The 16,175-nt window shown below is 42.3% G+C and overlaps 1 protein-coding gene across 1 annotated transcript in view; it reads right to left on the minus strand.

Moving 5' to 3' along the window:
• Positions 1–6,741: 6,741 nt before the first annotated feature.
• nphp4 (nephronophthisis 4) overlaps positions 6,742–16,175 on the minus strand; it is a 165,466-nt gene continuing 156,032 nt past the window's right edge. Inside the window, exons 25-31 of the mRNA XM_078288374.1 lie at positions 16,030–16,094; positions 15,649–15,738; positions 14,769–14,802; positions 14,325–14,497; positions 13,353–13,532; positions 9,461–9,604; positions 6,742–6,889 (exon numbers count right to left, since the gene is read on the minus strand). Of these exons, the coding sequence (XP_078144500.1) occupies positions 6,749–6,889; positions 9,461–9,604; positions 13,353–13,532; positions 14,325–14,497; positions 14,769–14,802; positions 15,649–15,738; positions 16,030–16,094 (827 nt within the window). The 3' untranslated portion in view covers positions 6,742–6,748. The remainder of the gene's footprint in view (positions 6,890–9,460; positions 9,605–13,352; positions 13,533–14,324; positions 14,498–14,768; positions 14,803–15,648; positions 15,739–16,029; positions 16,095–16,175) is intronic.

A 16,175-nucleotide genomic window follows, 5' to 3' on the forward strand; every position in this document is an offset into this window, starting at 1 on the left:
CATTTTCCAGGCTATTGCAAAATCAGAGAGCGGGCCAGTCCAGTCTATCAGGCCTTTGTGTCCCACAAGGTGGACAGGTGCCATTCATTCACTACTGAACCAGTATCAGTCTGTATTGCTTGCTTTAGAGGAAATGGCATCTGCAAGTCAGATTCAGCCAGCAGGGCAAATGGCTTGCTTGAAAGATTTCAAAAGGGCAATGTAGTTCTTGGTCTCCTGCTTGCCTTGGAGGTTACACAGGAATTAGAGTGCCTCAATAATTCTCTTCAAAGTCGTACACAGACAATTGATGGCATGCTTGCATAGCATAGCTGAAAAAAGAACACAAGAGAAATTTCAAGGTATCTACAACAAAGCATCCCAAATGTGTGAAACCCTCAACCTGTCTCCAATTGAAATGCCTCATGTCCGAAACCCTCCCAAACGCCTGGCTGGTAAGGCTGCAGCCCATGTACCTCCCTCCTCAGTTGACTACTTCAGAACAGAATTTTTCAAGGTTCTAGACATTGTGAGTATGCAATTTGCATAACGTTTTGAAAAGGAAGGGCTGCTTATGATCAGGAATCTTGAAAAGGTACTCTTAACAGGAGTGACAGATGATGATGTTTTGCTGCAATACCCAGAAGTGAACAGGGCTTCTCTTAAAGTGCAATTAGCAATGTTCAAGTCCAAGTATGACTTTCAGTCAAGCAGTGAAGCTGCAACCATTCTGCAAGGAATGTTGCCAGAAGTCCGTGGCCTCTTTGAGAAAGTGGAAATACTTGTGTGATTGCTCCTTACTGTGCCTGCTTCTTCCGGTGAGGCTAAAAGAAGCTTTAGTGGTCTTCGGAGGTTAAAAACCTGGCTCAGAAGCACAATGACACAGTCTCGGCTCAACAGTGTTGCTGTGTGTTATATCCACAAAGATAAACCGGACAACCTAAATAGGAGACTGATTGCTCAGCAATTCATTGCGGCTAAGGAGAGGCGCAGAAACACGTTTGGGTGCTTCACTTAGGCTAGATCATGGCCATGAATATTATGCTCAACAAATAAGACGGGCTGTAGACTTTAGTTTGTGTATATACTATGTTATGATGAATAGGCCTATAATACTGTGAGTTATTTGAAATATGTTGATTTATGTTTGTGAAAATCGAATGGGAGAGGATCTTTCAATAAATCATTCAATAAAAATCGTCTTACTCCTGAACAATCTGTCCCCCTCACTTCTGAAATTATGGCTACGCCCCTGCATAGCTGTCAATATTGCGTCTAATATCATGTCTAAGTGTCCTTGAGCAAGACACTGAAGCCCTACCTGCTCACTCAATGTCAGCGAAATGGCTAAATTGTAATTGTAAATTAGCTCAAGTCAAGATAGGAAAGGGAGAGGAATGGCTGGTATGGTGGGAGTTAAGGTAGATTGAAAGCTGTGCCAAATAAATTGATCTTGGTTCTGGCCTAAAAGTCCTGGTTCTGCAGGAGAAAGTCCTCAACTGTTTTCTTTTGGATACTAGGAGTAACATTAAGTCCTGCATACTTTGAATGGAGAGTTCATTTAGGTTTCTGGGATAGTAAATCGGATATGTTATGGGACAACACCACATAAAGTATCTAGGATTTTTTGATGCATGCGACTGTATATGCATTTACAGGGAGTGAATAAAGGCACTAAGACCAGGATTATGTGATCATATACTCTTGCATGCGTATTCTGGCTGCAGAGTTTTGAATATGTTTATTTTTATGGGTGAGATGGGACAGCCGCAGTGTAGTGCATTGCAGTAGTCGGTTCTTGTGAAATAAAAGCACAGGTCAGTCTTTCTACATCAAAAAAGGCAGAGAGGAAATTCCAAATGCTGCAGATATTTCTGAGGTGAAAATATGCTGTTTGGTATATTGCCTTGATGTGCTTGTTAAAGGAGCGGTCTGGATCAAAGGTAACACCAAGATTTTAAGAGATTCCTTTAGGGTAACTGTACAGCCACTGAAATTAAGTGAGAGGTCTGATAGAGATGAGTGAGTTCCTTGCTGCTAGAGACTAGAATTAGCGTTTCAGTTTTGCTGCATTGAAGAGAAGAACATTTTTGTCATCTGCAGTACCTTTTGATGACGCACAGGAGTGAAAGAGCATCGTTTTTACAGATATTACCAAAGCTATGCTTTCAAAAGCTGCACTTAAATCAAAGAGAGCAAGAAATAATGCAGTGTAGAACAAGAGGAGTGACCTGTGGACTCAACATACTGCTTGGACACAATCCAGGGCCTCATCAAACCCAGCAAGGTCGCCTGGGTGAGGGTTTCTGATCTTAAAAGACGCAAAACCCAATAACCCCAAGTTACATCACTGATGTGGTGTCCAAGCCAGGAGGCCAGGAAGGAGACTTGTCTTTGAAGCCAAGTGTAAAGATAAATTGTGATAGAAATGTTGCAGTAGTGGCCAGACCACAGAACAGTCCTTCCACTGTTTGCTGTGGTAATTTGGCTAGCACACCATAAAATGTTGATTATGGAACTTTAAGGGTTAGTTGCTATGGTGACAATTCAAGTCTGGGCATAAGGCCGTAAAGTGTGTCACACTTGCTTGAGAACTGTGCAGATTTGTCTGCACAGATTTGTTGCACGAGTACTTAGCAAACTGTCAAAATTCCAGTGAAAGCTGACATTGCCGATGAGGTTAACGTAGCATTATCAAAGATTGTGCTTCTCTCTCTAGCTCTTCTAGTCAACATCTGCATACTAGCAAACGGTAAGCATCATCAAAGAGGTGCCTTTGATGTAACGTAACTAACGTAGCTTAGCCTACCTTTAGTGGAGAAGAAAAGTTAGCATTTGCGAACTTCAAACAGCTAACGGACATCGGCTGAAACTGAGATTAAATCAACTAACCCCTTCTAACTGACCTACTTAAAAATACAGCAGCAATTCATAAAAGAGCATCACCTAGTGGTGGCATGACAACTTAATTCAAGTGCTTTGGTCCTTGCTGCAAAACCTCTTGCCTCAGTGACTTGTCGTAAGTCGGTTTATATGGAAGGTAGCCCAACAGTTTACACATAAAAATGGCCGCCACTCCGGCCATCCTGGAACATTGAATTGATTTCTATCCATCCAAGTTCTGTGGGCCAGGGCCAATAGACACTAATACAAATCTAATACTGGTAATAGCAGGAATTTGTGTGTTAACCACCTCAGCTATAGTAGAGTTTTGATCCTACTTGGGGGGTGTATGTTTCATTGTCGAAACCATGGTCATGGCCATATTTGTATTTAAAAAAATCTCTCTATATATGTCAGTTAAATGTCTTGGCTCTGCAGCCCATGAGGAACTCCGACTAATTTTGACTTGTTACCCAGTAACGCAAACAGTATGATCATACACATCCAGATTCTGTGTTGGAAATGGTAATTTTATTCTGCCTTGCGGCAATGCCTGAAAGTATATAAATATAATCAAAATACAAAAAATAGAAAATCTAGTTACAACTGAAAATAAACAAAGCCCACTGGGTACATTCTTTGCAGACACACTACAACATACAACAAGATGTACCTGATCCACTCGGAGGTTAAAGCAACAGTATCAAACACAGGGAGACCAGGGAGAGGGAGAAGGAAGAGGGAGGGTCAGGGTTGAAAGCCACTTGAACTCAGTTTACCCAGCATTGTATTTGTGGAATAGAGCTTACTCACCTTTTTAGGCTGACAGAAATCTTTGAAATTCAGTGTATATATGGTAGTAAGTAGTATAAAACTGATAGGTCTTTTAGAAAAACAAGCCTGAAATAGAGGAAAATGGAATTGATTTCTGGTGATATTGGTGTTTTTTTGCCTTATGATGATCACAGATTGGAGGTCATAGTTTATACCATTACATCATTGCAGAGGGTGACTGGGCAGAGCCACAGAGGGAGTTTGCTTTATGTGTAAGGCTGCCATCTACTGAGGACTGTCTTGATGCTCCCTCAGACAAAACACACTCTTTTGTGCTCGACAGTCGTGGCTGAGGTGAGGTCCTGCTGAGACGGGTAACACGGTAATTCCCCGGCGCGGTAATTGAATTTCAGTTTGTTAGGAGCTCCTTCTCACATTGCCGCTGTAATCTGACCCGAGTCCCTCTCCGGCAGATAAAACGAGACAGCTGCTCACCTCTCTTTGTTGCTTTCTCCCTCCTATTTGTCAATCTGCTTCTCTTTACCATTTGAGCTGGGGTTTTTTTCAAGATACAGTACATGTCTCTCCTGCTGTTTAGAACTCCTTCACTTGCTCACATGTATTTATTGCACCACACACACGCACAAACACACACATCCTTGTACTTAAAGGGCCATCCAGTGACAACATTAATTCCCGTAACTCTCACCACTACATGCCTAACCCAAATCTAACCTCTTGTAGAAGTAAACAATGGCCAAAATGTCCTCAGTCCGAAGGTCTAAAACTTAAAGTAGTTCTCACAAGGATTGAATTACAAGAACACACACACACACACACACTATTTTCCCTCCGTACCAGCGCAGTTCCAGGCCAGCGGTGTACCTGAGGAGGAGGAGGGCTGGTTGCTAGGTTGCATATTCCTCCAGCTCGCTCTTTGATAGCTGCTTCCTCGTGCACTCTCACAGACACGCACCCACTCACACGGCTCAGGCCAATCCCCTGCACACACACACCAGCTGCTAGACCATCCTGGCTTTTCTTAGTTGCAAGGGAATAACAGGCATCCCTCCACCAGCAAAATATCAAGGCTGCCTCTCTCTCCACCGGGCGACTAGACAGCAGCCGTCTATCCCCGCTAACAAGGTGAGCAGACCGTGTGAGCTGTTGTGTCGGGTGTCGGTGCTCCGTCAGGAGGAACCGACAACAACCGGACTGGCACCGCTAATAAGGTGTCAGTGCCGCTCTGCCCCTTGCCAGGAAAACAAGCGTGAGGCTCATATTCAAGGCTGCTGTTTCGGTCAGGATTTGGATATTAAAGCTGCACCGGGCGAGATTTTTTATGTAAAATACGCCTGCGTTATCAGCCTAAATCACAGAAGAAGAGCGTCTCATCCTCGCCGAAATGAAACACCGTGAATTCACCCTATTTGTCTAAATTAAGTTCTGCTGTGAAAGTGCGAAATACGAAACTTTCCGTGAGTCTTCAAAACGCGAAACGTTACGTCTCTCTGCCATTCGGGGCCGCCGATGTACGAAGTGGCCTAGTGCGGCTTTCAGCATCACTGGATGGTCAGGGGCGTTAGGGAGCAAACGATTAAAGAATAACTAAACCCCACCCAAATTTGTGGTGAAGCCTGACATCTAATGTTGAAAAGTAGGGTACTGCACTGGCCATCTGCTATTGGCTGGTCTTTGGTGCCAGACATCACCTGGCACAAAGACCAACCAATAGCAGACTGCCAGTGCAGTACCCTACTTTTCAACATTAGATGTCAGGCTTCACCACAGATTTGGATTTGGGGTTCAGTTACTCTTTAAGTAAGAATAGCTTTCATGTATGTTCATGCAGCTCGCATGAACACATATTCACATATTTATATAAAACAGAGAAGAAAAGCAGAGGGTGTGTGCGACGGCTTGCCTCAGATATATTGGAAGCCAAAAAAAAAAAAAATTATGTTAGAGAAGGTAGAGAAGATGAAGTGTACCCGGCTGGGTTTGCTACCTTCTATTTATTAGCCTTTGCTGCTGTGCTGAGGCTTTTTTGCAGCCTGCATTCTAATGAGAGAGAAAGCGAGGAGGAGTAGGGGGTGAAGGGGAGGGGGTTGTGTAACTGTGTTACATAAGACAAGGCTTGTTGGCAGAGTGTGCAAGGGCCTTCTCTCTCTCTCTCTCTCTCTCTCTCTCTCTGTGTGCCTCCGATAGAGACACACGCAGAAGAGCGAGGCAGAAAAGCGAGCGAGAAAGGAGAGGATGGAGAGGGTTTAAAAGGGTGCTGGTGTTAATGAGGGCGATCTGAAGAGATGTGCGCCTCGCTGGAAAATCATACCTCATTACTGCGCCGCGTCTAATAATGCCCGGTGATGAGGACGGGTTGTTTGGGCGGTGAGGGGATGTCGAGAGCGAACCCCTGGCTTGCCTCAGATTAAAACTCGGCCGCCGAGTGGCATTCGAGCGGGTTTCGCTGGGTAATTACGGTCGATAAAATGTTATTGCTTTCACCTCGGACTACCTCTGCATGGGCCGGGGAGGAACCGGGGGGCATTCGCTGGACATGTCAGCGGAGGACAAATCACTATTGGGATTTAGTCTTAACGTTGACAATGCCACAAAAGAAAATAGTTCATGTTTATCTTTAGTTTGATTTCCATTCGTTTTGTGGACAATTTGTTCTTTCAGTGTTTTCGCACAAAATTTCACTCTCTTATAGTGTAGGATTTAGCATAAAAACTGTGCGTTCAAAGCTTTTTCGAGATAGCAGCCTACTCATTTTGCATTCAGTACGTTTGATTCTTGAAATGTGACCCTATTTCAGCAAAGCTCATCTAGGCCAACAGAAAAGGCCTTTCCCTGTTATTACTTATACATACAGTACAGTACATCCCACCTCCCCCTAGAAAAAAAACACAATGCATTTGATAATAAAAATAGGAGTTTCTGTTGTAATCTACTGTAAAAACAATTCATACACACCAAACAGCAAAATGATTGCTCATTTGCACGCAGTTGAATTCATTTCACGCTCATGTATAATGATTTAAAACGCAGAGCATTCAACATTTCTGACGGTGAGCGTTCAGTTGCTGCAGCTATTCGTCTGAATCAAACATCATGAATAGTTGACTTTCACGCAGAACGTCTCCTCCGTCTTCTCCTCCATGTTGTTCACGTAGATGAGGATCTCCACCGAGCCGGGACTCTGGCTGGGGGCGAATCGCAGTCCGATGGTGTAGCTCTCCCCTCCCCCGATCTGAACAAACAGCGAATGCGACAAACATCGTTCACGTTTTCAGTATTCATGTTTGGCGAGGAAGTGGCTGTGTTAATGTCTCTGTCGTTCTGCATTTGTCAGCTAGTAGTACGTACCAGATGTGACCATATCCATGTAAGTCAACATAAAGCCTGACATCTAATGGTAAAAAGCATGCTACTGAAATTCCCATCTGCTATTGGCTGATCTTTGGTGCCAGATCTGATGAGACACCACCTGTTGTTCTCTATAGAAGGTGACATCATCTGGCACCAAAGATCAGCCAATAGCAGATGGCAATTTCAGTAGCATGCTTTTTACCATTAGATGTCGGGCTTTACACAGATTTGGGTTTGGGGTTTAGTTCCTCTTTAAAGGATATTTTTTTTAAAGTTTCAAGTTTATTTGCCATTTACATAAAAATCATTCTTGCTTTTGGGAACAGTTGAAAATACAGATGTAGTTTAGGGCAGATGAAAATGCCAGAATTAGATTTGCAACAATATTACAAAACTGGACCGGTCATCTGGTTATGTTTGTTACCTGAATGTAATACATTTATAGGGACATGTACTGAAGTGACAGCAAAGGCTTTATCAATAACCTTGTACCCACATTGCGGCTCGCCTCTAATTGCCAAATTTAATGAGTTGGCTGAAACAAGAAAATAATTACACGAAGAAACACACTGATGGTTTGCATTTTTCACTGTGCTTAACCTCTTGACTCTATACACTTTGTTTTCTTTTTGCATCCAAATTATCTCCAGCCAGAGAGCAACTTTGATTATTCTTTTCGTCTAATAAGGGTCACTAACAATGCTCCAATGTACTAGTGCTTTCTTTTTTGGGGCACACAGTGTGCGAAAGGTCTTTATTGGACCATTTTGTTTGTTTTGCCAGTATTTCAAATCAGCAGAACTCTCCTGCTGTGTTTTCTTTAATAGCCAGCAAAGGATATACGGGTCAATTTTGGGGATTTATGCTGTAATCTTCCCCAAAAGCATAGCGGTATTGATCCCGCCTTTGCTTTTCCATCCTCATTTTATCATGGTAAGGTGGTTATTTCCAAGAAATAAAAAGTGTCTCCGCATTTCCTTAATGCTACAGGCCCCAGTAAATTCGTTATAGGACACCTGGAGCCGTGCTGACAAGATGGAAAACACAATAAGTCGTCCCCCCCCCCTTCTGTCTATTTGGTGCAGTGTCTTCGGGACAGGAGCAAGGAGCGAAGTCCTTAATAGTTTATTTGGAAACATTCATTTCTGTGTTAATTTAAAATGCCGTGTTTCCATTTATTTTGCCGTTTTATCATACCTCAGCAAATGAAAGGCAATGACGGCGATGACTAGTTTACATCTGCATGTTTATGGACTTGTTTACGAGCGAGCGAATCTTCTATTAGAGACACGGAGGCTGATGACTTACACACAGAAATAAAACAATGTCAGTAATGTCTTCATTACATTCCTCCTAGTTTGTTATGAGCAAGCAAGTAGTCAATCTTTCACTCAGAAATCAATGCCTCATGACTGGTAAGTAAAAAACATTTTCTCGCATATCTGACTTGACCAGGAAAAGACTGCAGTTAATACTAAAACGTCAGTCAAAACTATTTTCCCCTCAAGGTTTGATGAGTGCAAACATCTGCACAGTAGCGTGGGGCTTTGATGCCTAATCGATGTTGTTGCAGCGTAGCTAGATAGTGATCCATGACGATAGCCATAGAGCCAGTGTAGCAAGATAGTGTTCCACCACCCCTAGACATCATCCAGCCAGGATCAGTAGTGATTAGAGCTCAGACATTTCATGCCACGTGCTGAAAAAAAGAATAAACGTCTTGCCTGCATTCCAACATGATTTCAAGAGCCGCTTATAATGCTCCAAATTGTAACGGAATGTTTAACATGTACTGTAGATGTGATAAAAGGCATTGAAAGTAGCCAAAACAGGCAGACAAGCCTATGTATTGTTGATTTACTGTCATTTGCTCACGTTATGAAGCTAATTTCATCTCCCAGGTTTGTGACATTATGACTGCTAATATGAGCTGCGGCAATTACCAGCTTCTGACCAGAAAATGCTAAAAGAGAATTTCCAGATTTAGTCAGAATGTAGTAGTTTCAAAATCCATAGAATTCCTTTTAGTGTCTTTCAAAATGCTTTCTTTATGAAGAAAGTTTCTGAGATACCCATACTGATATTTTTGGATTGAAGCTGCCAATATGCAGTATTTTGTGCCAATATTCAATATCTTTAAATTTAACCATTCTCATGGCAAAATATTATGGCAAAGTATTCAGTGTTTCCCCCAGAATTTTACTCTTGTCAGGATAAATAAAAGCATCTGAAACAGCATTTAGACGACTGAAACCCATTTTAATGAAATTATTTTAGGTGGGTGATAACTCCTGCAGCCATTCCCTACCTCATGTATTTAAATAACAAGGGTAAGTGCGATGCGTGACCAGAAATAGGTTAATCCAGTGAAACTACCAATAATGAAGAATGAAGAATGAAGACATGCTTAAATGAAAATAAGGTAAGTCCATGTGTTCCTGTCTGGTCTCACCTGGAACTTGTCTTCCTTAAACTGCAGCAGGTCTGGATGGTCGGAGCGCAGCAGGAAGGCCTGCCTGCTGGTGTAAGGGTTGGTGTAGGTGATCCTCCTGGAGCTGCCGCGACCGCTGCCGACTGGGACACACACTTCAAATGCCTGCACACACACACACACACACACACACAGTCAGTTAGTCAGATAGCCGGTCAGTCACTCCATCAGTTAGGCTACGTTCAAACTTCATGCTCAATTCCAAACTGCTGCTCATATCAGATTTTGTTTTTTTTGGATGACTTCATATCTGTTCGAAGATGTAACTCATATCTGATAACAATATGAGCTGACAGCGATGTGGAAAAGACATGCGCTGTCAAGAAGACAATGCACGGAGTAACAATAACAGAAGATGTCACATCCGTTCCTGTAGCCGAGCTTCTCCCGCTCTCTATGTGGAATAGTCTTCTATGTAGTTAACATGGAATGGACTGCGATATAGGCCTTTGCTCTTTGGACGCTGCTAAATTCTAAATGCTAAAGTCGGCATCAGCAGATGATGGCACAGGCAAGAAAAAGAAAAATGCCAAAGGCAATAGTCCTTGCCTTATCTGCTCTGCTTGTTGCTACCTCCAAGAACAAAGACACATGGGTCCGGGACAGAAGCCAAGCTGCTGTGGGCACTGAAATTAAGACAATTGTCTCAGTTGAATGATGTAAGATTTACTTATTGTAGGTAGGCTGCATGCCTTGGGATCTGATTTTGTGATGTCCATGTGGCCCAGGTCGGAATTGAAAAAAAAACAAAGTGACTCCATGCAGCTTTTTGTTGTTCGCACTGATTAGAAACATAAAATTTGTGTCACATGTGAGGGAAAAAAAATAGAATTGGGGCACTTTCAGCTGCAGTGTGGAGCCTTTGATAGTGGGTCATACAGTCAGTCAGTTAGACAGTCAGTCAGTTAGTTAGACAGTTGGTCAGAAAGTCAGACAGACAGTTCTTGTGGGGATTGGCTTTGGGCGCTGGCCTGGGATCAGCTCCCCTTAGCCTTTTCCTGACACAAGCTATTTAGGGGGTTGGAAATGTCCAACTTGCCCAGGATACGTCCCCCATCCACCCCCACAACCACCCCCCACCCTCGGGGCCCAGGCTCAATAACAGCCATGAGCCACATAAAGAAAAGTAATGACAAGAATACATTTTATTGTACTGTGATCCAGTTGAGCTGCTCAGGCCAACAAGTAAACAACTGTGGCGATACTGGGCATGTCCACTCTCTATGCACTGCCTATGCTACACACTGTCTGCGACTTTGGCAGTTTTTGTAAATATGAATGTGTCACACTGCCTGATTAAATTAGGGTTAAAAGTTATTTGTATAGTGCTTTTTAAGATGATCAAACCTCATTCAGAGGACAGGGCAATAAAAACAACAACATAGATAACAAGATATGTGCTTTCAAATGATGCAATCTAAGACCTGCAAACAATGCAAAATCCTGAAAGGATGTAGCTCTGCAATAATACCAAATTTATTTGACGGACTTTCTGCTTTAATGACGATGATGACGGTGAGGTTGACTTTTGAGAACTTTGCGAACTGGTTTCAAACCTGACACGGCGAGTACACGCTGTACATGAGGATATCCAAATAAGCACAGAATGTGATTCTGAGTCCCCGACGGCTTTGAGTGAAACGGGCCTTTAAAAAAAAAGAGGTATTCATCACACCGCTGCCCTCGAGAGCGGGGAAACGAGAGCCATTATCAGAGTCAAATCTAACACCACGTCGGCGATAATCATAGAACGCTTGGAGTCGATTGAGAGCCCCGAAATTGACGATGACGTGAGATAAAATAAAAGTCTATGAGCCAAACCCCGTTGCGTAACGCGTATCACACATAATATCAGACTCCCCCCCAAAACGCGGGGATTCTTTTATTGCAGAAGTCTCTAAAAAATCTCACTGAGAAGAGTGTGTCCATTAACAATATGGAGGTGGCTGTAAATGGAGAGAAAGCCATCATAGTAATGACTCATACAGTCATTTTCGAGTGTGAAGTAGATCATTCGGGGGAAATGGGCGAGACCGCGGCGCGAAGGTTAAAGAGCGTGGCTTTACACAGTCGTCCTAGGACACTACTCGTCTCTCGCTGTCCCTCTCCCTCACTCTATAATAAGATAACTGTAAAACAGTTCCAAAATGATGTAATTCATAAACCAATAAGGACATATCAGACATTGTAGAAAGCATGGTGGTATCTCTCTCTCTCTCTCCCTTATTTTTTCTCTGACTCGGGCCTTCAACTGCAGGTAAACTTAACACTTAAAGACTCTTAACAGACAAATGGGACACAATACACTGTGTGTGTGTGTGTGTGAGTGGATGGAAAGAAAGGACGTTTATTTTTCTTTGAAAAAAGTGTACAGTTCTTCCAGTAGGCTGAGATAATGCCACTTGCCGTTAAAGTCATAATCTAGTCTAATCTAGCAATAACTTATTGTATGATATTGGTATCGGTATCGCATCGCATCGTGTCATATTGCATCATATCGTATCATATTGTATCGTACCATATTGTATCGTATCATATCATAGTGTATCGTATCATAGTGTATCGTATCATATTGTATCGTACCATATTGTATCGTACCATATCATATCGTATCATATTGTATCATATTGTACCATATTGTATCGTATCATACCATATTGTATCGTATCGTATCATATCGTATCATATTGTATCGTACCATATTGTATCGCATCGTACCATATTGTATCGTAACGTACCATATTGTATCGTATCATATTGTATCGTATCGTAGCATATTGTATCATATTGTATCGTAGCATATTGTATCGTATCATATTGTATCGTATCGTACCATATTGTATCATATTGTATCGTACCATATTGTATCGTATCATATTGTATTGTATCATATTGTATCATATTGTATCGTATCGTACCATATTGTATCGTATCATATTGTATTGTATCATATTGTATCATATTGTATCGCATCGTACCATATTGTATCATATTGTATCGTATCATATTGTATTGTATCATATTGTATCATATTGTATCGCATCGTACCATATTGTATCGTATCATATTGTATTGTATCATATTGTATCATATTGTATCGTATCGTACCATATTGTATCGTATCATATTGTATTGTATCATATTGTATCATATCGTACCATATTGTATCGTACCATATTGTATCGTATCATATTGTATCGTACCATATTGTATCGTATCATATTGTATCGTACCATATTGTATCGTATCATATTGTATCATGTTGTATCGTATCGAGCCATATTGTATCGTATCATATTGTATCGTATCATATTGTATTGTATCGTACCATATTGTATTGTATCATATTGTACCATATTGTATCGTATTGTACCATATTGTATCGTATCATATTGTACCATATTGTATCGTATCATATTGTATCATATTGTATCGTATCATACCATATTGTATCGTATCGTACCTTATTGTATCGTATCATATCGTATCATATTGTATCGTACCGTATCATATTGTATCGTATCGTATCATATTGTATTGTATCATATTGTTTCATTTCATATCGTATCATATTGTATCGTATCGTATCATATTGTATTGTATCATATTGTTTCATTTCATATCGTATCATATTGCATCGTTTCGTTTCATATCGTATCATATTATATCGTATCGGTATCCGTATCGCATCGAAATCCAACATTTTTGTGTAAATCAATGTCTGTTTGTAAATATACTGTCCATGCACTGGACACACTGTTTGATTGACAGGTGATCTCTGGGAAGTGCAGTGCAAAAACACCACAGCATTGATAAAAAAAAACAACCAAAAAACAAATTTTCACCACTTTACCTTGGAGAGCACGGGCCGGTGGACGTTCAGGCAGAGCAGCCAGGCGGTGACGAGCCGCCGGTGCTCCACATCCACTGCGCTCACGTACAGGAAACGGCTGCCCGCCCGCCACGGCTGCACCTTCAGCTGGAGCTCCTGCACCGCCGCGGGGGGCAAAACGAACACACCCGCCGGGTCCACCTGCTGAGGAGGTAGAGCAGCGGTTGATTGGGTGGGGGAAATGGTAGAGCGAGAGATGAAGGTTGATGAGAAAGAGAGAGAGAGAGAGAGTATGGAAGAGAAGAGAGACATTTTATGAGAGGTAAAAAGGTAAAGCAAAGGACAGAGAAAGTAATGGCAGAAAGTAGTTAAAAGAGTCAAGAGAGAAATAGGGAACAGATTCCAGGAGAAGAGATGGGGTGAGAGAGAGGGTGAAAGGCAAATGGGGGGGGGGGGGCAGACAATGAAAAGAGTACGAGAGAAGAGGGGAGAAAGTGACAGAGGGACAGACGGATGTGAGAATGAGATTTACTGTGCGGTTCCTTTTCAATCTGTCGAGAAAAGGCAAAGCCATTCTCCGGCGGCGGGCTTTATCCCGCTTTATAAGACTTCTTCCAACGCATTCCGCGGCGAGCTAACCTGCCGAGAGTCAGATCAAAGCGTCCGCCGGTGCCGCGCGGTGAAATCTTTTAAAAATACATCTGTCGACTTTCCAGCTAATGCCCCGTTTCTTCGGGGGAAAACACGTTTGGATCGTATGTGACAGTCCATCACTTTTTTTTTTTGGAGGGGGGAGTAATATGCGATGCCCTTTTAGTTCTCCGTCAGAAGCGTTGTCAGATTCCCCCCCTCCCTCCCCCTCTTGTGCCTAGTTATGAATAAGAAAAGATCTATTAAAAATGGAGGGCATTTTTTCATATGTTCCCGGAGCAGACGGCTATTGTTAATGTTTCGGATTGTGTTGACTCGTACAGTCGCAGTGAGGGGACGTACCTTGATCTCCTGCGGGTGCGAAGAGAAGCACTTGACCTTGCGAACGGCCTGCTTCCCCCGCAGCACCAGCGATTGACAGCTCTGCTGACCGGTCACACAGCTGACATCCACCCGCTCCAGGAAGTGCACGTAAATCTGCCAGATCTGGGAGGGCACCGCCGTCCACTTATCGCTGCGGAGGAAAAACATCATCAGGAGCAATTAAGCCCCCCCTCCCCCTCGAGTCCCAGCGGAGAGGCTGACCCCGCCGCCGTCGTCTCGCTGTCGAGACGGAGGGAAGATCAGCCTCAGCAGTCCGAGTTGACTTTGACAGCTCTGAGTAGGAGGTGGTGGAGTGACCTGTTCAGCCCTCTTGGAAGACAATAGCACTCACAGAGTGTCATACTCAGAGAAATCTGGACTAGGCTTCGACTGCACTGCAAAAAATCTCCATCTTAACAAGTCATTTAGTATTATTGAGTCCCAAAATCATAATTTTCTTAAAACAAGTGAAGACATCTGCTAATGGTGTTAGATCATTTCACACACAGATAATTTGTTCAGAGAATTTTGTAGAATCAAGTGTCATTTTCTTGATAGTGCAGTGATCTGCCTTATTCTGACTCGTTTCAAGATACTGACACTCATTTCTAGAAAATTCCCAAAACAAGTGGAGTGATCTCACCTCTGGCAGAATTTTTCTCTTGGTTTAAGAAAAATAAGATTTCAAGGCTGAATATGAGACTAAATGACTTGTTGTTTTTTGCAGTGTGATATGGGGTTTTGAAGGCTCATACAATACAGATATTTTTAGATTGAAGCTGCCAATAGCTGCTACTTTAAGCTGATATTGAATATTAACTAGAATTTTCCATTGAAACCCAGGAAAAGAAGAAGAACAACATATTCATGCATGTTTGTATGGAATCCAATCAAAATGTCTCATTAGAATCACCTTAGGTTCAGGGCTTCCCATAGACAACCAGTGTAGTATTGATCAATTCTGCAATCAATATGTAATCAATCAAACTGCATCATATCCATCACATCAGAGGTGGACGACACTGACTGGACCAGATATCTGATTTTTAATAAAAGGCCAATATCGACCCCATATATCAATAAACCCATATATTGATCTAACCCTAATGTAGTTTTGGAAGAATAGAGAACCGACTTTGGCACATAAGTCAATCAGGCCGCCAATCCCCTATCTGATTAGTTAATTAAATTAAGCCTGCATGAACAATTTAATTAGTCCAAAAAAAGAAAAAAAAGTTTCCTCAGGCTGAGTTGTGTTTATTTGTGTGCGGCATATACAGTATGCCTAAACAGTAAATGATACATACGTGAAAACCATAACAAAGAACATTTTTATGTGCGGACTGGGACTTCCCGGCACTTTCAAGTACACATCCTGCGGCTCTCCCGGTGCCTAGACAGAAAAAAAACACACATAAAAGGCAGAAAGAGGTTTTAAAAAATGGAAACCTCCCATTACCACTTTCAAAGCGTGCGGCGTGGCGCGAGGGCAACGTCTTTTGTATATCAAAAAGCTGAGTTTTTTAAAAAATGGCTACAATAAAGTGCTTCCCCCCCACCCCCAACTCGACAGAAGTTGCTCTTTAGGCAATCGGTTTGGTAATTAATCCCCTGCCAATTTCAGCCTGGCCGATTTTTCAGCAGGGAAGTGAAAATCGCTGAGGAAATAATGCCGTTCTCTCACCAACATCCGTGTCTGGCAGATGACATTGGGGTCGCTGCAGCGTACGGAAATGCGAGTCCCGGCATCTGGGTCTCTGACTGCTCAAAGGAAGGAGAGAGAAGGCTGATTTAATGGCATGATAACTGCGAAGATGTAAAATGATGTGA

This window comes from Centroberyx gerrardi, chromosome 14 (genome assembly GCF_048128805.1).
Source record: "Centroberyx gerrardi isolate f3 chromosome 14, fCenGer3.hap1.cur.20231027, whole genome shotgun sequence".
NCBI classification, from domain to species: Eukaryota; Metazoa; Chordata; class Actinopteri; order Beryciformes; family Berycidae; genus Centroberyx; species Centroberyx gerrardi.